This window comes from Myotis yumanensis, unplaced genomic scaffold, assembly GCF_028538775.1.
Source record: "Myotis yumanensis isolate MYYU_CA2020_CCGP unplaced genomic scaffold, mMyoYum1.0.hap1 SCAF_7, whole genome shotgun sequence".
NCBI lineage: Eukaryota > Metazoa > Chordata > Mammalia > Chiroptera > Vespertilionidae > Myotis > Myotis yumanensis.
The window spans coordinates 63,882,717-63,902,005 of NW_027223758.1; the positions used below are offsets into that span (position 1 = coordinate 63,882,717).

Consider the following 19,289-nt stretch of genomic DNA (forward strand, 5'->3'; position numbering starts at 1 on the left):
CTCCAACTTTGTTCTTCGTTTTCAAGATTATTTAGGCTCTGCTGGGTTCCTTGAATCTTCATGTGAATTTTAGAATCAGCTTGTCAGTTCTGCAAAGAAGCCAGCTGAGATTCTGACAAGGATTGCCTTGAATCTGTAGGTGGTTTTGGGTAGTATTAGCATCTTAGTACTGAGATTCCAATTCATCAACACAGGATATCTTCCCATTTGTTAGATCTTCTTTAATTTTTTCAACAGTGTTTTGTAGTTTTCAGTGTAAGTTTTGCCCCTCTTTTACTTAGTTCATTGTTAACTATTTTATTAATTTTGATGCTATTATAAATGGATTGTTTTTCTAATTTCATTTTCGGATTGTTCATTGCAAGTATTTATAAGTATAATTGATTTTTCTATTAAGATTTTGTATCCTGCAACCTTGTTAAACTTATTTATTAGTTTTGTAGAACTGTGCACCTGAAACCTGTATAATTTTAACCAGTGTCACCCCAATAAATTCAATAAAATGCAAACAATAAATATAAAGAATAAAATATTTACTCCCAGATAATTCTGGTTATTCTAAAATCCTTTGCCAAATATATACACTTATAAACTGCTACTGATCTTCAAATATAGTAACAAAGGAACACTACTTGTAAAAATGTTGTATCCTATGGTCACACCATGTCCCCTCTATTTAAGACATCTATGACTAACACAGAAAGGCCATTTTTGGTAATAAATATTATCTGAGATAGAGAGATAGAAGAGAAGGGAGAAGGACGGGGAGACAAAGAGGAGGGAGAAATGAATTTAAAATGTGCCAAATAACTATCATAATGCCCTCAGTCTATATCTGATGATACATGAAATCTAAGTGAGATTATCTATTTATCACATCAATAATGTTTCACTACCAACCTCTACTAATATGGACACTAAAAAACAGCAACTCAAAGGTAGGCACATTTACTCTGAGGACACACAAACCCATTTCCATACCATATAAGTTAATGTCATTAGAATGGCCATGTAAATTCAGGCTTATTTACAAAAAGACAGGAAGCAGAATGTGAGCATCCTTCCTGTTCCTTTTACCTGTTGACCAAGGAGAAAATGCTGTCATTACCAGCAGTAAATGGAACTTCCAATCCTTTTTTTTTTTTTATTGTTGACACTATTACTTTACTAATGTCCCCCATTTCCCCCCCTTTGCCCACCTCCACCCAAGCCCTCCCTCTGGCCTTCACCGCACTGATGTCTATGTCCATGGGCTATGCATTTATGTTCTTTGGCTAATCTCTTCTCCTTTCATCCAGTCCCCCTACTCCCTCCCCTCTGACATTTGTCAGTCTGTTCCATGTATCCATGCCTCTGGTTCTATTTTGTTGGTCAGTTTATTTTGTTCATTAGATTCCACATATAAGTGAGATCATATGGTATTTGTCTTTATCTGACTGGCCTATTTTGCTTAGCATAATAATCTCCACATCCATCCATGATGTCACAAAAGGGAAGAGTTACTTCCTTTTTTTATACCTAAGTAGTATTCCATTATGTAAATGTACCATAGCTTTTTTATCCACTCATCTCCTGATGGGCACTTGGGCTGTTTCCAGATTTTGGCAATTGTAAATAACTAGAGGCCCGGTGCATGAAATTTGTGCGGGGGGGGGGGGGGGGGCGGTCCCTCAACCCGGGCTGCACCCTCTCGCAATCTGGGACCCCTCGGGGGATGTCCGACTGCCAGTTTAGGCCAGATCACGCAGCAGGATCAGGCCTAAACTGGCAGTCGGACATCCCTCTCACAATCCGGGACCGCTGGCTCCTAACCACTCACCTACCTGCCTGCCTGATAGCCCCCTAAAAACTCTGCCTGCCTGCCTCATCACCCCTAACCATTCACCTGCCTGCCTGATTGCCCTTAACCACCTCTGCCTGCCTGCCTGATTGCCCCTAACCCCTCTGCCTGCCTGCCTGATCGCCCCTAACTGCCTCTGCCCCGCCACGGCAGCTTCGTCCGGAAGGACATCCAGAATGACGTCCGGAAGGTCACTCGACTGTCCAGTCTAATTAGCACATTACGCTTTTATTATTATAGACGTTGCAATGAACATAGGGGTGCATATATTCTTTCTGATTGGTATTTCAGGATTCTTAGGATATATTCCCAGAAGTGGGATCACTGGGTCAAAGGCAGTTCCATTTTTAATTTTTTGAGGAAAATTCATACTGTTGTTTTCCACAATGGCTAAACCTGTCTGCATTCACCCCAACAGTGCACTAGGGTTCCCTTTTCTCCACATCCTCATCAGCACTTGTTTGTTGACTTATTGATGGTAGCCATTCTGACAGGTGTGAGGTGATATCTCATTGTGGTTTTAATTTGCATCTCTCTGATGATTAATACATTGAGCATTTTTTTTCTTATGTCTATTGGCCATCTGTATATCCTCTTTGGAGAAGTATCTATTCAGGTCCTTTGCCCATTTTGAAATTGGAATGTTTGTCTTCCTGGTGTTGAGTTGTATAAGTTCTTTATATATTTTGGAAATTAACCCCTTATCAGATGTAGTACATGCAATTCCACTTATAAACCCTTAAAGTTTAAAAGCAGACAAAGCCTTTTGCTAAAAGAGCAGATCCAATACTATAACTGCTATATAATACTATGGGTTTTTTTTTCCTGTAGTCCATTGACAGGGAAGGGGCAGGAGGGGCCACAACAGGGTAGGGTGGGAGGGGAAGAGGCACCTGCTTCCCTGGTCCCTCTCCCCTCAGTGCTTGGGAGCAGAAGGAAGGGACAGGTTGTCCCTTACCCCCCAGAATGTAAACAGCAGCAGGTGGACAAAAATAAAAATACAAAAGACCAGAGGAAGGTCCCAGACATCCTCTACACACCTATCACCAGCACAGGTCCTCTCATTGCCCCATCCAACAAAGCTCTCTCAGTCCCAGGGGCTTCTTTGTGCTGGCCACATCCCCGGGGGCAGAGTCCAGTGCTCAGAACTGCTAGGCCAGCAGCTCACACACATGACAAGAGATAGGCTCCTTGCTTTTACGCAGGGTCAGCCGGTACATCTGAGCCTAGGAACTGGGCTCCAGCTGGAGCAAACAACCCAGCGGCAGGGCTGAGTCTGAATGACTTCAGCCACATGAAGTTCTCAGGGTTGGAGTCCACGTTGTCCAGGAGAGCAGAGCCAAACCTCAGGAACTTGGCCTGAGTGACATCAGCATCAGTGGGGTGGTTGGTTTTGAAGATTTTCTGTGCCTCCTGTTGGAGGAGGCTCAGCTGTTTCCAATGCTGGAGGAAGTCCTAGACTGCCATCGCTGTTGGCTGGAAGAACTTGATGATCACCGAGCTTCAGGGTGAGGGACTGAGGGGCTCCCCCACCCCTGAAGCACACTGACAGGAGTAGGGGTGTCAGGAAGTCCCACAGTCACTCGACGTTGAGCATCTGCACCCCTCCGTCTACCTGCATGGCTTGGTCTGCACAGCCAGCTGAGTTTGGGGGTCTCCAGAATGGATTACAGTGGGCATGAAGTTCTGGAACTGTACCAAGATCTTGTTGCCATAGAAGAGATGCATGTGGCCCAAGTTCAGCCTGAACTCTGACTTGACTCCAATCTGCAGCAGATGGTTCTCAAACAGGACCCCATTGTTCTTGCACACGTACTTATTCAGAAATTCATCAACTCTGGGATGGGTGGGTCAAAGTCCTCAGAGGTTCAGGTCCCAAAAAAGGCCTCCTCAGGGGTGGGCCCCAGGCTGGGCTCAGTGGCTAGGCCACTAGACAAGACATCCACCAGGAGGTTGCCTACAATGGAGGGAGCCTGGGTTACTGCTGTGGCAGGGGCTGCCCACAGCCCCAAAAGGTCGTGGGAGGGGGAAGGCATCGACAAGGTGCTGGAGGTGGGCTCCACACCCCCACTGATGTTATTGCTGGTTGGATCCCTCCAGCCGTCCCCTGCCCCTTCTTGCGTTTCAGCTTGGCCAGGATGAACTACTCACACTTGGGGAAGGGTGGCATCTCCTCTAGCACTGTGACCAGGATGTACATGCTGGACACTGAGCTGAGGAAGAAGTATTCAACCACATGCTACTGCAGCTCCACATCTGCACTGCATAGCTGGGAGGCCCACAACATGCCCTGGATGGTGGCGTTGGTCTCCAGGAAGAGGTTGATGAACTTGAAGTAGGTGGACAGCACCATGGCCCACATCGCCACACTGAACAGATGGAACTGGGAATACAGCAGTGAGAACTGCACCGGGGGCTGGAGCGGGGCTCCCCAGCCATCAGATTCCCCATGTTCTTGTGACAGGCTGTGGCCTGGAGCAACTTAAACACAGTCTTCAATACCATCGTGGTTGATAACCTGCAGCATGCAGTACCACATCTCCTCACTCATTGTCACCTGCGATGCAGATGAGGTTGAGGATGGTGTCCACAACAGCTGCAGTCTGCTGTGTATTTCTTGGCCAGGATGCCACCCGCAGGATGATCTCTTCACAGATAGCGTAGTTAGCTGTCTCCAGGTACCACACCTCCGACATGATCTGCTTGGCACATGGGTAGAGAAGGTCAGGTGCCCAGTAGCATGTTGCCGTCCCACTCCATCTTTTTTTTTTTAGAGTTAGTTTAACTAGCATATTATTAGCATCTTTTTTTTCTTTTAATCTTTATTGTTGAAAGTATTACATAGGTCCTCCTTTTTCCCCCATTAAGCTCTTCCAGTCCCACTCCATCTTGAAGGCATTGATGACAGTGTTGATGCAGGTCTTGACTGCCTTGTGGGAGACTTCAGAGCTGGCCAGCATTCACGTGCTCTCCAGGCTAGGTAGCACAGGTTGGTCTCCCGGTGCTGTAAGAACTGCCCCAGCTGATTGCAGGCCTGAACCAGAAGGTTGGGTTCACTGTCATAGTGGATAATGAAGCTGATGGTCTCAAAAAGGATGGCATTCTAGACATTGGAGTGCTAGACCTTCTTGGACTTGGGTGGCTCCTGGGCCTAGCTGAGCACTCTCTCCAGACACTCGACCAGCCTCCCTTTCACATCCACATCCTCTGGCAGGAGTAGCACTACAGCAGCCACAGAAGCTTCACCAAAAGCTGCGTGTAGTACTGGAGGTCAGTGGAGGCTGAGGAGACAATCTGGCTCAGGTGGGACACATACGGAGAGATGCAAGTATGGAAGTCATCCATGTTCTTCTTATAGATAGGTGCTGAGGCTGACAGCAGTTGTGAGCACACCCAGGTGCTGGTCATTGAGCAGGTGCATAATGTGGGCCATCCACTTGCCCGTGCACACTAGGTCGGGCGAGGACTTGTACAGCCTCATTGTGCACAGGGTCGAGTTCTGATTCAGGCTGTCAATGTTGTCCCCAGCCACCAGGATGCCAGGGGAAGATGAGGTTGTGGCTGGCCAGGTCATTCTTGATGGCATTATTAATGAACCAGATCAGATCGGAGTTAGAGTTCACCAGCAATGAGATGAACAGGTAACCTATCTGCTTCTCTGTGTACTCGTTAAAGCTAAGCAGGTCCATGGCCTCCATGTGATCAAAATCAAAGTCATGGCCCAGCAGGAAGATGAAGAGCAGTTTACACACTTTTTTTTTCTTACTGTAGCTATTCAAGGCTTTGCCATCTTTGAATTTGGAGCAGATGATAGCCAGTTCCTGGTTGATTCTCTTAAAGTTCCAGATGTCAGAGATGAATACTTCAAGTTCCCACATCCCATCACCTTTGAACATGGCTGGCATGATGGTGGTGGTGTCACTCCAGGCCTGGCCAGAAAGGGCACAGCATAGAAGGGGCTGGCAGGCAGGGACTGAAAGGACTTAAGTAGTTCTGAGTAATTTAGAATCAAACTACTTCTCAAATTACTATGGTACAGAACCCTATATTCAACTAACCACTGGGGTTGAAAGTTCATGGACTGTATTCACTCCTTTGCCCAGTGTACATCTAACAGAAACACATTCCCTGCCTACATAATGCTAGGAGTTTAAATAGTCACAGATAAGAGGCATATACACAATAAAGAGACACTCAGGCCCTCGCTGGCTTGGCTCAGTGGATAGAGCATCAGACTGTGGACTGAAGGGTCCCAGGTTCGATTCCGGCCAAGGGCACACGCCTGGGTTGCAGGCTCAGTCTCCAGTGGGGTGCGTGCAGGAGGCAGCTGATCGGTGATTCTCTCTCATCATTGATGTTTCTATCTCTCTCTCCTTCTCCCTTCTTCTCTGAAACCAATAAAGAAATATATTTAAAAAAAAAAAAGAGAGAGAGACACTCAGGCATTTCACTGTCCCAAATGGGGCGCTAAATTAATGATCAGCATTATGCAGATACCTTACATTGAAGATAAATAAAAGCTGATTAAGAGAAACCTGAATGAACTGACTATAGTACTTGGATAAGTTACTTAACCTCTCTATACTTTAGCTCCCATTTCTAAAATATGAATAATAATAGCATTCAATTCATAAATGTGTACCAGAATTAAATTAATGTCTATAACAATACTTAGCACATAGTAAGCACTAAAGTATATTTTAAAAATTAATATGGGGCCCTAACCGGTTTGGCTCAGTGGATAGAGCGTCGGCCTGCGGACTGAAAGGTCCCAGGTTCGATTCCGGTCAAGGGCATGTACCTTGGTTGCGGGCACATCCCCAGTAGGAGGTGTGCAGGAGGCAGCTGATCGATGTTTCTCTCTCATCGATGTTTCTAACTCTCTATCCCTCTCCCTTCCTCTCTGTTAAAAAAATCAATAAAATATTTTTTTAAAAATTAATGTGGGGCTCTATTTAATACACAGAAACAAACACAGCGAGACAGGCAAAAAGAAACATGTCCCAAATGAAAGAACAGAACAAAACTCCAGAAAAAAAACAAAACAAATGGAGACAAGCAATCTACCAGATTCAGAGTTCAAAACACTGGTTATACAGATGCTCAATGATCTCAGTGAGAACGTCAACAAAGAAATAGGAAACATAAAAACTAATATAGAGCCCTGGCTGGTTTGGCTAAGTGGATAGAGTGTCGGCCTGCGGACCAGAAGGTCTAAAGTTCAATTCCGGTCAAGGGCACATGCACGGGTTGCGTGCTCGATCACCAGCAGGGGCGTGCAGGAGGCAGCCGATAGTGATTCTCTCTCATCATTGATGTTTCTATCTAACTCTCCCTCTCCCTTCCTCTCTAAAGTCAATAAAAATTTCTTTAAGAAGAAGAAAAAAAAGATCAAAAGTATGAATAATAAAATGGTAATAAATAAATATCTATCATTCATATGTTCATTGTAGCATTATTTATAATAGTCAAGATATAAAAACAATCTAAGTGTCCATCAATACTTGAATGGATAAAGAAGTAATGCATGTAAACAATGTAGTATGACTCAGCCATAAAAAATAATGAAGTCCTGGCTGGCATTGCTCAGTAGTTAAGAGCATCAGCCTATGCAGCAAAGGGTTGCAGGTTCGATTCCCAGTCAAGGGCAGGCACCTTGATTGCAGGTTCGTTCCCTAGGTATGGTCAGGGTGCATGTGGGAGGCAACCAATCAATGTGTCTCACATTGATGTTCCTTTCTCTCTCTCTCTCCCTCCTCCCCCTCCTCCCTTCCTCCCTTCACTTTCTCTTCTCTAAAAATCAATGAGAAAATTAACAAACAAAAAAAATGAAATCTTGTCATTTGCAACAACATGAATGGACCTAGAAGGTATTGTGCTGAGTGAAATAAGTCAGAGAAAGACAAATGCCATATGATTTCACTTAAATGTGGGATCTAAAATAACAAGATAGCCTGGCTAGTATGGCTCAGTGGTTGAGTGTTTACCTATGAACCAGGAATTCACAGTTCGATTCCCAGTTAGGGCACATGCCCAGTTTGTGGGCTCGATCCCCAGTGTGGGGGCGTGCAGGAGGCAGCCAATCAATAATACTCTCTCATCACTGATGTTTCTTTCTCTCTCTTCCTCTCTGAAATCAATAAAAATATATTTTTTAAAATAATAAAATTAAAATAAAAAACAAGATAAATTAGCAAAACAGAAACAGACTCATAGATACAAAGAACATTTTGACAGTTGCCAGATTGGAAGGGGACTGACAGGTGAAAAAGAAGTACAAACTGGTAGTTATAGAATAGTCACAGGGATATAAAGTACAGCATAGAGAACATAGCCAATAATATTATAATAACCTATATGGTGTCAGATGGGTACTAGATTTATCAGGGTGATCACTTCATAAGTTGTATAAGCGTCTAATCACTGGGTTGTACACCTAAAACTAATATAATATTGTACATCTACTATAAATGAAAAATAAAAACTTATTTTAAAAAAGATGCATGTGGGAATAAAACAAAGTATTTATATAAAGTATATGTGAAGTTTATTTTCAAAATGTGAACATGAGTGTTTTTATTTTTAATTTTTTTTTGTTAATCCTCACCTGAGGATAATTTTTCCATTTATTTTTAATGAGAGAGGGAGGGAGGGAAGGGACAGAAGGGAGAGAGGAAGAGAAAGAGAGAGAGAGAGAGAGAGAGAGAGAAACATCAATGTGAGAGAGTCACATTAATTGGTTACCTCCTGCACACAACGCACCCTGACTGTGGCCAGGGAACAACCCTGCAACCAAGTTACCTTGCCCTTGGCCAGGAATCGAACCCACCACCCTTTGTGTGCGCAGGCCAAGGCTCTATCCACTGAGCAACACTGGCCAGGGATAAACATGAGTGTTTTTAATAATTTCCCTCAATAAAGCTTAAATATTTCTACTATGCTATTATTTTTACAAACTAGCTCTATCAAGATGAAAGTATTGACAAAAGTTAACCTTATATAATATTTTAACCTATTCCACTTAAAATACAACTAATCCTCCAAGGGGAACAGCAGGATTGTTTTAGTTATTCATTTAACCTTCTTTCCTGCTAAAGGTTAAGGGCCTCTGAGTGCTTCATAATTAGTGGTGGTTAATAGAAGACAGGAATGTGATGAAATTTAGAAAACTAAAACAACAGTGAAAAGGCCACAACTAAAACACTTGAAAATTCAAATACTAAATGGAATTTAGTGGTGATACTAAATGTTTTAGTATTTTTAAGTGCTTAGCAATTTTCTTTAACTTTAACCCACAAAACTATTTAAATAATGGCAGCAGAAAAGACTTGTAAAATGGGGATGTAAGCTCCCCCTATACCAGTGATGGCGAACCTTTTGTGCTCAGCGTGTCAGCATTTTGAAAAACCCTAACTTAACTCTGGTGCCGTGTCACATATAGAAATTTTTTGATATTTGCAACCATAGTAAAACAAAGATGTATATTTTTGATATTTATTTTATATATTTAAATGCCATTTAACAAAAAATCAACCAAAAAAATGAGTTCGCGTGTCACCTCTGATACGCGTGTCATAGGTTCACCATCACTGCCCTATACTATGGATCAGGACTGATTCCTTGGGAGACAAGTACCCACAAGTACAGGTCAATCACTCAAGAGTTTATAAATATCAGTCTGAGCCACTCCCAGAGGAGATCTGACAGTAATACACTGTTTAAATAAAAGGGGCAAAATACGGATCAGTGATTGCCAAGGGCTGGGGGGAGGAGGGACTAATTACAAGGGAAATGGAGGGAATTTTGAGGGGTGACAGAACTTGATTGTGGGGTTAGTTAACACAACTTAATGTATTTGTCAAAACTCAATTGTAACTCAAGAGGTTGAATTTTACTGTATATAAATTATACCTTCAAAAAATGAAAGAAAAAAAAGGTGTAGGGAAAAATTAAATTACCTATTAAAGCAAAAAAAAAAAAAAAGTGCATGTCTTTTAAAACAGTATTTTTGCTTTCCCAACTTCAGACCTACCTACATTTCCCAACCATGGTTTGCCAACCACAGATGAAAAATAACTATTTTTGATTCACAGTTGGTTGAATCTGTGGATGAGAAAACTGTGGATATGAGGGACCAATTGTAGAGTAAAAAATTATAATGGCTCTAGCCCAAGCATGTCAAACTCGTGGCCCCAGGCCCACATGCAGCCCACACGAATATTCATTAACGATTACTCATTATTTCAGCTCTTAGTATTCAGCATGTCTCTATTGAAATAAACCTACAGTTCTATGAAAATTAAAGCTTTTGTTTTTTGCGGCCCACATAAACTTAAACCTTATTTGGCCCATGTTAGCCTTTGAGTTTGACATGCTTGCTCTAGCCTGTGTTGCTCACTGATTAGAGCACTGGCCTGTGTATCAAAGGGTCTTGGGTTCGATTCTCGGTCAAGGGCATGTACTTGGGTTGCAGGTTTGATCCTGAGCCCCAGTCGGGGGTTCGTTCATGAGGCAAGCAATCAATGTGTCTCTCTCACATCAATGTTTCTCTCTCTTCCTCTCCCTCTCTACTCTCGCTAAAAATAAATGGAAAAAAATATCCTCAGGTGAGGATTAATCCCCCCCCAAAAATTATAATGGATTTTTGACTGTGTAAGGATCAGCACCCTTAACCCCAAAGTTTTTCAAGGGTCACGTGTACTTGATTTTAAGAAACATTAAAGTAATCTTGAGGTAAAAGATCACATAAAAGTTGACCAAATACTTATATATGGCCTCCTTGCTTTCTCTAAAGTCATAATTTTGTCTGGTTTGTATGAGATACATTAAAGAGAAAATTAAAAGTAGAAAATAAATCATAGCAATTTTTATGTACTATAAAAACAGTAGAACTTAAAGTTATGTATTTCAACCACATACCTTGATGGAGAGTCCTACAGACCCAGAAAAATAAGGAGATTCTGTTTTCCCACCACATATCCTCTTCCCAATAACACCCTTTCCAATTCAGAAAGGCTGGGGTGAGCCTGTATTACATGTGGAACTAGCAATACTATTCCATCTACCGGAGATCTTACTCACTTCTACTTACCTACACAACTTGTTAGCAGCCTTTTTCTTAATCTGGACTTTATACCAGCAAGATGGGGCTTTTAACTTACCAAAAGAACTAGGAATCTCTTCTCAAAAGAAAAACAATTTAAGGGCAAAAAGAGGCTCTAGCAATCACCCTTCTGATCCAGTGTAACCTCACTCTCAAAAATAACCCTGTCTTCTCACTGACAGAAGATTGGCTAAAATCCTTACATCAAGGATTCCCTCAACTTCCTGGTTTTGCTCTGGTTTTACCTCTCTTAACTCTCAATTCTGTTTCTCAGGAATAAGCACCTCTACTATCTCCCAGCCCAACAGTTCTCAAACATTTTAGTTTTAGGATCCCTTTACATTCTAAAAAATTACTCAGGAGTCCAAGGAGCCTTTGTTTATATGAGCTATAACCTATCAATATTTACTGTATTAGAAATGAAACTGAGAAATTTTTTATTTAAATTAAATAATTTAAAAATAAGATTAGCCCTAGTTGGTTTGGCTCAGTGGATAGAGTGTCAGCCTGAGGACTGAAGGGTCCCAGGTTCGATTCTGGTCAAGGGCACATGCATGGGTTGCAGACTCGATCCCCAGTGGGGGGCATGCAGGAGGCAACCAATCAATGATCTCTCTCATCATTGATGCTTCTCTCTCCCTCTCTCTTCCTCTCTGAAATCAATAAAAATATATTTTAAAAAAATAAGGTTAAACAATATCAGTAACATTTTTATGGAAAAACTATTTTTAAAAAGAGTGAGAAGGGTGATATTGTTTTACATTTTTACAAAACTCTTAAAGGTCATGTTTGATAAAAGCTGGCTCATCTCATATCTGTTTCTGCAGTCTGGTATCAGTCATAGTTCCACATCCATGCAGCCCCTCAAAACCCCATTGTACACTCTTGAGACCATGAAAGTAAAAGGGCAAAGAATGTCTTAGTATTGCTTTAAAAATATTTTTCTCCTAACATTGAATGGGTGTCAGGAAGCCGCCTCCCCACAGCCCTTCGAGCACCACTGCTCTAGTCTAGTCATCTTCTAGACGTAGTCCTACATCTGGTTTCAGCAAATACCAACTCTCTAATTTGGACTCAAGTGTCACTGTTTCTTGGTTCTCTTACCACCACCATCACCACCACCACCACATATATTGTCTTCCTTAACCTAAAAACAGAAATGAAACAAAACAAAACTTCCTACATAAGCTCTCTCTTCCTTCTAAGTCACCAAACTTCTTGAAAAAGTTCCCACTTGCTCTACTGCCCCTCCTTTTTATTATTGTAATTACTAAAGTATATACAGAGACAGTCTAATTTTTTTCTGTTTTCTTTATTTACTAGAGGCCTGTTGCAGGAAGATTCCTGCAAGAATAGGGCTTCCTGAGGCCAGAGTGAAGCAGAAATGGTTGCTTCGCTCCCTCCCATCTCCGCTCCCTCGGCTCCCTCCCGTCTCTGCTGCCTCGCTCCCTCCTGTGTCTACTGCTTCAGCTCCGCTCCCGTCTCTGCTGCCTTAGCTCCCTTCCCTTCTCCGCCGCTTTGCTCCCTTCTGCAGCACTTGGCTTCCTTCTACGCTCCACGCCTGTGTATGCAAATTAACCGCCATCTTTGTTGGGTTAATTTGCATATCACTCTGATTGGCTGGTGGGCATAGCGGAGGGACAGTCAATTTGCATGTTTCTCTTTTATTAGTGTAGATTGTTGACAGTATTACAGATGTCTCCCATTTTCCTCCCTTTTGCCCCCATCCACTTAGCCTCCACCCCACCCCTGGCCTTCCCCATACTACTGTCTGTGTCCATAGACCAGCCGTGGGCAAACTACGGCCCGCGGGCCGGATCCAGCCCGTTTGAAATGAATAAAACTAGAAAAAAGAAAAAAAAAAGACCGTACCCTTTTATGTAATGATGTTTACTTTGAATTTATATTAGTTCACACAAACACTCCATCCATGCTTTTGTTCCGGCCCTCCGGTCCAGTTTAAGAACCCATTGTGGCCCTCGAGTCAAAAAGTTTGCCCACCCCTGCCATAGACTATGCATATATGCATATATGTTCTTTGGTTAATCTCTTCCTGCCCCCTTCCCTCTCTTCCCCTCTGAGATCTGTTCCATGTATCCATGACTATGGACCTATTTTGTTCATCCATTTATTTTGTTTAATAGATTCCACATATAAGTGAGATCAGTCTCATTTTTTTTTAATCCAAGCAATATAGGTAAATCACCATCCAAAATCCCAATCTCCTCAAAGGTAACCACCACTGTTTACCCTTAAAAAAATACCCCGAACCAATTTTGTAAACTAAATATCAGATTAAAATTTTTATTTGTGATTTTTCTTCTTTAAGTAGTTATAATATTTTTTAAAACCTGGAAGAAAGTTCTGTTTAGATTCCAATTCTTTTGGTGACCGAAGTAAGTTTTAGATCAAAGGATAAGGATTAGGAGATAATTAGGAGATAAAATGAAATGATAATCCTATACAAAGCAAGTACTAAACAATACGTTAAAAGTTGATTTTATGGCTTGCATTGCCATAAGACAGAATAATAAGACTTATGACTCTGCCTTGTATGTAAAACCCTCACATTTCATTACCTAAATACAGATAAATGCTGACTATATTTGTGTCATCTGGCTAAATATAATAGTGTCTTTGGGGGTTACAAAACATTTCCATATATATAGCCTCTTTAAAATTTCACAACCCGTGAGGTTAACAGGGACTATCATTAACATATTATAGATATGAAAGCAAAAGTTATAAGAAAAAAATTACTTGCTCAAAATTACATAGCTAGAAAGACACACCAGAAACCATAAACAGAACTTATATCTTTTGGCTCAAATCAAATCCCATTCCTTTATATCATATTGAACAGTACATCAAAAATCCTTACAAGATAAAAATTTTAAGTACTTGCCTATTTTTATAGCTAATTTGGAAAAAAATTATCTCTACTTTCAAAGTTGAATAGAAAATACAAAAAAATGAATTGTATAACTTTTAAATACAAAAAAATAGTAAATTATTTTTGCTCCCTTATCATACAATATAATCCCTTAGGAACCTTGCATTTTAAAGTAACAGTTAAAATTTACTAACACCTGCTTTAACATGTAGATGTATTATAAGTTAGAAAAGTAGCTTCTTAAATCCTTACTGGTAAAATTAGGCACTGCTATAAACTCAAGACTTTGACTCCTCATGTAAGAATGATGCAACAGTTCCTGAAAGGAACACACACACACCCCTAACTCATGGAGGCTGCCCTCCTATTTCGGTGCTATCCTTGAAATTCCTGCAAGGAGCACCTGGAATCGTGGAAATTCCTTAAATTTCACAATTAGAATGTTAAATTATATACATATATATAAAATTTAACTTATTAAAAATTAAAAATTCTTCTTATACAAGTAACAAAGCAATTAATCCATTATTAATCTTACAGAAACACTGTTTCCACATCCCTGTTTTTCCCTACACCAAGGCAGCTCCATAGGAGTCCAACACATTTAAATTATTCCTTTATTATGACACACAAAGATTGGATAATGGAAAAAAAACACAAACTATTTCAAATTAAGGGCTCTTAATCTTAGCTAACTCAATTTCACAAATAACTCAAGAAAAAACTTAAACTATGATTAAGCTTATCTTTATATCACACCCTGACATTTTAAAACCATGGACAAGATCATTGAGTTCTTCACATTTTACTCTTCCTAAATGTAAAAGATATACCTGCTCTCAACACATTATTATCAGACCAAAACCCACAGTGACACCATTAGTACTCAAAGCTAAATTATATAGGACTGCAAAACTGCTTTACTAAGAAATATTTGAGCATTCTCTTACCTCCGTTTCTGTACAATGTGAATATCCCAATTTACCTGTAATAAAAATACAAAAAATTACTTTCAGAGGATTTTAGCTTTTTCATCATTGATTTAAAAATATTTGAGCTACTCTGGCCATGGCTTCATTATATTTATGAAACTATGCAAATAAAAGGTGCTAGAATCACCAAATATTTCAGAAGGTCTTACTTAGAGATTTAAGTTTACATAGGCCCATCAGAAAATAATAAAGAAAAAGATGGGAAAGATATGCTTACTTGTAATAAGATCTAGAGAACATACACATCTTTAATATGCATATGTACAAATTAATGAAAGTACACCCAAAATAATTTTAAAGTCTTGCTTTCTTTCTAAAATAGCTTAAAATACTTTTAAAGGGTACCTTTTAAAACACTTTTGAAATGCCTTTAAAAATTAAAATGCCTTTTAAAGTACTTTAAAAGACTCTTGGACTTTTCCCAAAATATATTTATTTTATTTTATTTTTTCCATCACCATTTAGTCCCTCTACTATACCCTCTTCCACTCTCACACCCCCAACCACAATCACCACACTGTCATCCATGTCCATGAGTTCTCTCTCTCTCTTTCTTTTTTAATCCCTATAACCACTCCCTCAACACTCACCCCCTACCCCCACCCACAGAGCTGTCTGCCTGGCTCTCTATCTATGAGCCTGGCTCTATATTGCTTGTTAGTTCACTTTGTTCATTAAATTCCACGTATGAGTGAAATCATATGGTGCTTGTCTTTCTCTGACTGGCTTATTTCACTTAGCATAAAGCAGTTTAAAGGTACAGTGATCATTTCAATGAAAGCATACATGTTTCAAACTCATATTTTCTTTAATATATCATGGTTGTTTTTCTTTAATATAAGATTAGGTAAAACCATATAATTAATCTAGTAATTCTTTCAATAGAAGATAACCTAAAGAACAACTAGAATGAACCATATTTGGCTGCTCCAACATTAATATTTTCTCTTCATCACTGAGACAGACTATCAAAGAACATATACAAGCATATATTTCTGTCAATTTGGGTGACTAAAACATACTTTTAAAATAAAAAAGCTATTTTAAGAGAATAATTTATTAAATAGTTTTAACAGAAAGACTAGCTAACACATTTATATTGGGGCCTAAAATTTTTTATTTCCCCAGTCTACACTTCTCAAGTTCTATTAAGTTCAAATATACATTTAGCCCCACTTCTTTCTTTCCACCAACAGTAGCCTCCTTTTTACCTCTTCCCAGCCTACTACCCCTGCACCTAGCTAGCCCATAATGGTTGATCTATTAGCCTGTGAGTTTTTAAATGCTTAACTAGAATTTATATACCTTAGAGTCTACGATGATTCCATAAAAAAAATCATAAAAATGTTTTTATATGCCTTCCAATTCATAAAATGAAAAATAAAGTTGAAACCCACAGTTTCTGATAAACTAATGATCCTAATATGAAATGTTAGCTGAAATCAAAACCAGAAATAAAAGATATATAAGTCATAATTAAAGATTACACGAATAGATAAAATGAGTTCAATATATATGGGTTTATGTGGCAGGATTTGATATATAATTATATATATTTACTAGTGACCCAGCACGTGAAATCTCGGGAGACCCAGACCAGCGGGAAATCGCGAAAGACCCAGGACCCCAGACCCCGCCGCGCCGTGGGACTCCCTAGAGTCCCACCGTGTCCCGCGACCCAGAGTCAAGTCTCCGCCCACCCGCACGTGCCTCACTGCACATGCAGCCTCCTGGTGACCGGTCTTTTGTCATTACGGCATTAGGGCCCCTGGGTTTTTATAATATAAATTGTTATATAAAACTACATGCTATAAAGTTATATATATATCATATATTATCTTTTTATTTGCTTATATAACTGCTCAAAACATTAGTGCTCTGGCAGATTAATTATACTTAATTACTAAAGAAATGGTAATGAGTTTAACTTAGGAAAGGACTAGCTCAAGAAGGGAACAAATATTTATTGAGCATCTATTCTGTACAAGGGGAAAACGGAGGGAGGGGAAAAGATGGTATCAAGACAAGTTATAACAGAGGAATCTCTTTGCGAGTACATGGATGTACATCTTCAGTATAATATACTCTTTTTTTTTCTTAAAATATATTTTTATTGATCTCAGAAAGGAAGAGAAAGGGAGAGAGAGAGAGAAACATCAATGATGCGAGAGAATCACCGATTGGCTGCCTCCTGCACGCTCCCTACTGGGGATGGAGCCCGCAACCCAGGCATATGCCCCAACCAGAATCAAACCCAGGACCCCTCAATCCACAGGCCAACGCTCCATCCACTGAGCCAAACCAGCCAGGGCTATATATTCTTAAGGTAAAGAGAATTACAAACAAATCTAGAATTTTGTGTAGTAGGTTTGTTGCTGGTAGTAGTGTTGGTGAAAAATCCTGAAATTATTTCGTATTTATTGTAGCTCTGAGCAGATAAGTAAATACAGAGATATTGCTGGACATCATCAACAGAGAGAGAAGGAATATACAAACCAAACATGGGAAGGAGAGAAAGTGCCCTGCAGTGGTGAACTAGAACTAGAGGTATTACACACCTTCAAAAAAAAAAACATACATTTCCCAGCTCTGCCCTCCAAATGAAGGAGAAGCAACAACATCCCATTATGAAAGGGCACACCTAGTCCATTCCCCCTCAAAAGAGCCAGGACTCCTTAGGAAATTGGCAATCTATCTATATATATAAAAGCCTAAGCAACCGTCCAACCGGTAGCTATGACGCACACTGACCAGCAGGGGCAGGCGCTCAACGGAGGAGTGGAAACCACAAGCATGAAAACATGGAACAGAATGATGAATCTCAGAGGGAAGCGGGGAGGTGGAGGGCGGGAAGAGATTAATCAAAGATCTTATATGCAGACTAGAGGCCCGGGGCGTGGGGTCCCTCGGTCTGGCCTGCACCCTCTCACAATCTGGAACCCCTCAGGGGATGTCAGAGAGCCGGTTTCTGCCCGATCCCCGCAGGCCAGGCTGAGGGACCCCACCGGTGCACAAATCCGTGCATCAGGCCTCTAGCTATAAAATAAGCTGGAGCATCTTTTTGCACCAGAAAGTAATGAAGTGCTCAAAGAATGATAGAGTGATGTCAAAAGGGCACAAGTCCTATGAAATAAGATTTTTTCAATGATCTCTATTATAAAACTAAAAATGCTCTCCTATAAGAAAACCAAAAATTTTTGTGAGAACATACAGTATCTTTTGGTTATTCAATCTGAACTAAGTCATGCAAATATGGAAAGGTGGTGAGTATGAAGTGCTTGACCACCTACACTCTGCCACCCAAATCCCTGTCCAGTCTCTGACCCAGGAATCAGAAAATCCCAATTACATGACAGCAGAGTTTAAAGAAACCTTGGAAATGACCTTGCTTAATCCATTCATGTTATAGATGAGTAATCTGAGCCTGAGGAGTCAAATGACTTGCACAAAATGACAGAGTGAAGAGTAGACTCCAAGGCTCCTAACCTCCTATCACGTGCTGCTTGTAGTTGTGTTGTTCTTGCATTCCCACTTGCAGGGGTCAGTGGGGTTAGGGTACAGGATTTCAGGGGTGCCGTCCCAGCTACATACCATTTATAAATTGGGAAAACATTCATTATTTAAGTTAGAAACTGCCAGTATAGCACCAAAGAATTTTCATTTGAAAATTTTTTAGTTTTCCTTCAAAAGTTAGCCACTTCTCTTCACAGAACCAGACCTGAAAAGTCCCTCTAAACTCAGAATCCCATGGTGTTATTTTCTACAATTCCAGTAACCTAAGCTGATGGTAGGCCTAATTAAGATTTCAGATTATTAAATGCAGTGAATTAGTTCTTTCAATAAAATAACTTTATGATTTTACTGATTTTTATTAGGTTGAGTTTAGTCAGAAGGTTAGATTAACTATGTAATGACATACAATGCCAGGAAATAACTGAAATTATATTTAAACATTAAGTTTCAAAATATTTCCACATTGTCAAAGTAATTAAACACTAGGTAGAGGGATAACTTAGATAGCAAGGCAAAACTTCAAAGTTTCTCAAAAGTTATGAGCATTTTGCCCTAGGCAGTTTGGCTCAGTGGATAAAGCGCCAACCTCTGGACTGAACAGTCCCAGATTCGATTCCGGTCAAGGACACATGCCGGGGTTGCAGGTTCAATCCCCAGTGGGGGGCATAAAAGAGGCAGCCAATCAATGATTCTCTCTCATCATTGATGTTTCTATCTCTCTCACCCTTTCCCTTCCTCTCTGAAATCAATTTTTAAAAAGTTATGAGCATTTTAAAGGTGTAATAAAGTTGTTTTAGACCAGGGGTGGGCAAACTTTTTGACTCGAGGGCCACAATGGGTTCTTAAACTGGACCGGAGGGCCGGAACAAAAGCATGGATGGAGTGTTTGTGTGAACTAATATAAATTCAAAGTAAACATCATTACATAAAAGGGTACGGTCTTTTTTT

The 19,289-nt window shown here is 40.4% G+C and overlaps 1 protein-coding gene and 1 pseudogene across 2 annotated transcripts in view; both read right to left on the bottom strand.

Annotated features, from left to right (window-relative positions):
- The window catches only part of SPIRE1 (spire type actin nucleation factor 1), a 115,599-nt gene that overhangs the window by 84,248 nt on the left and 12,062 nt on the right, over nt 1-19,289 (bottom strand). For both annotated transcript variants that reach the window (XM_070420693.1, XM_070420694.1), the window contains exon 2: nt 14,787-14,821. In XM_070420693.1, coding sequence (XP_070276794.1) covers nt 14,787-14,821 — 35 coding nt within the window. The remainder of the gene's footprint in view (nt 1-14,786; nt 14,822-19,289) is intronic.
- LOC139014034 (AP-2 complex subunit alpha-1-like) lies at nt 2,992-5,905 on the bottom strand (annotated as a pseudogene).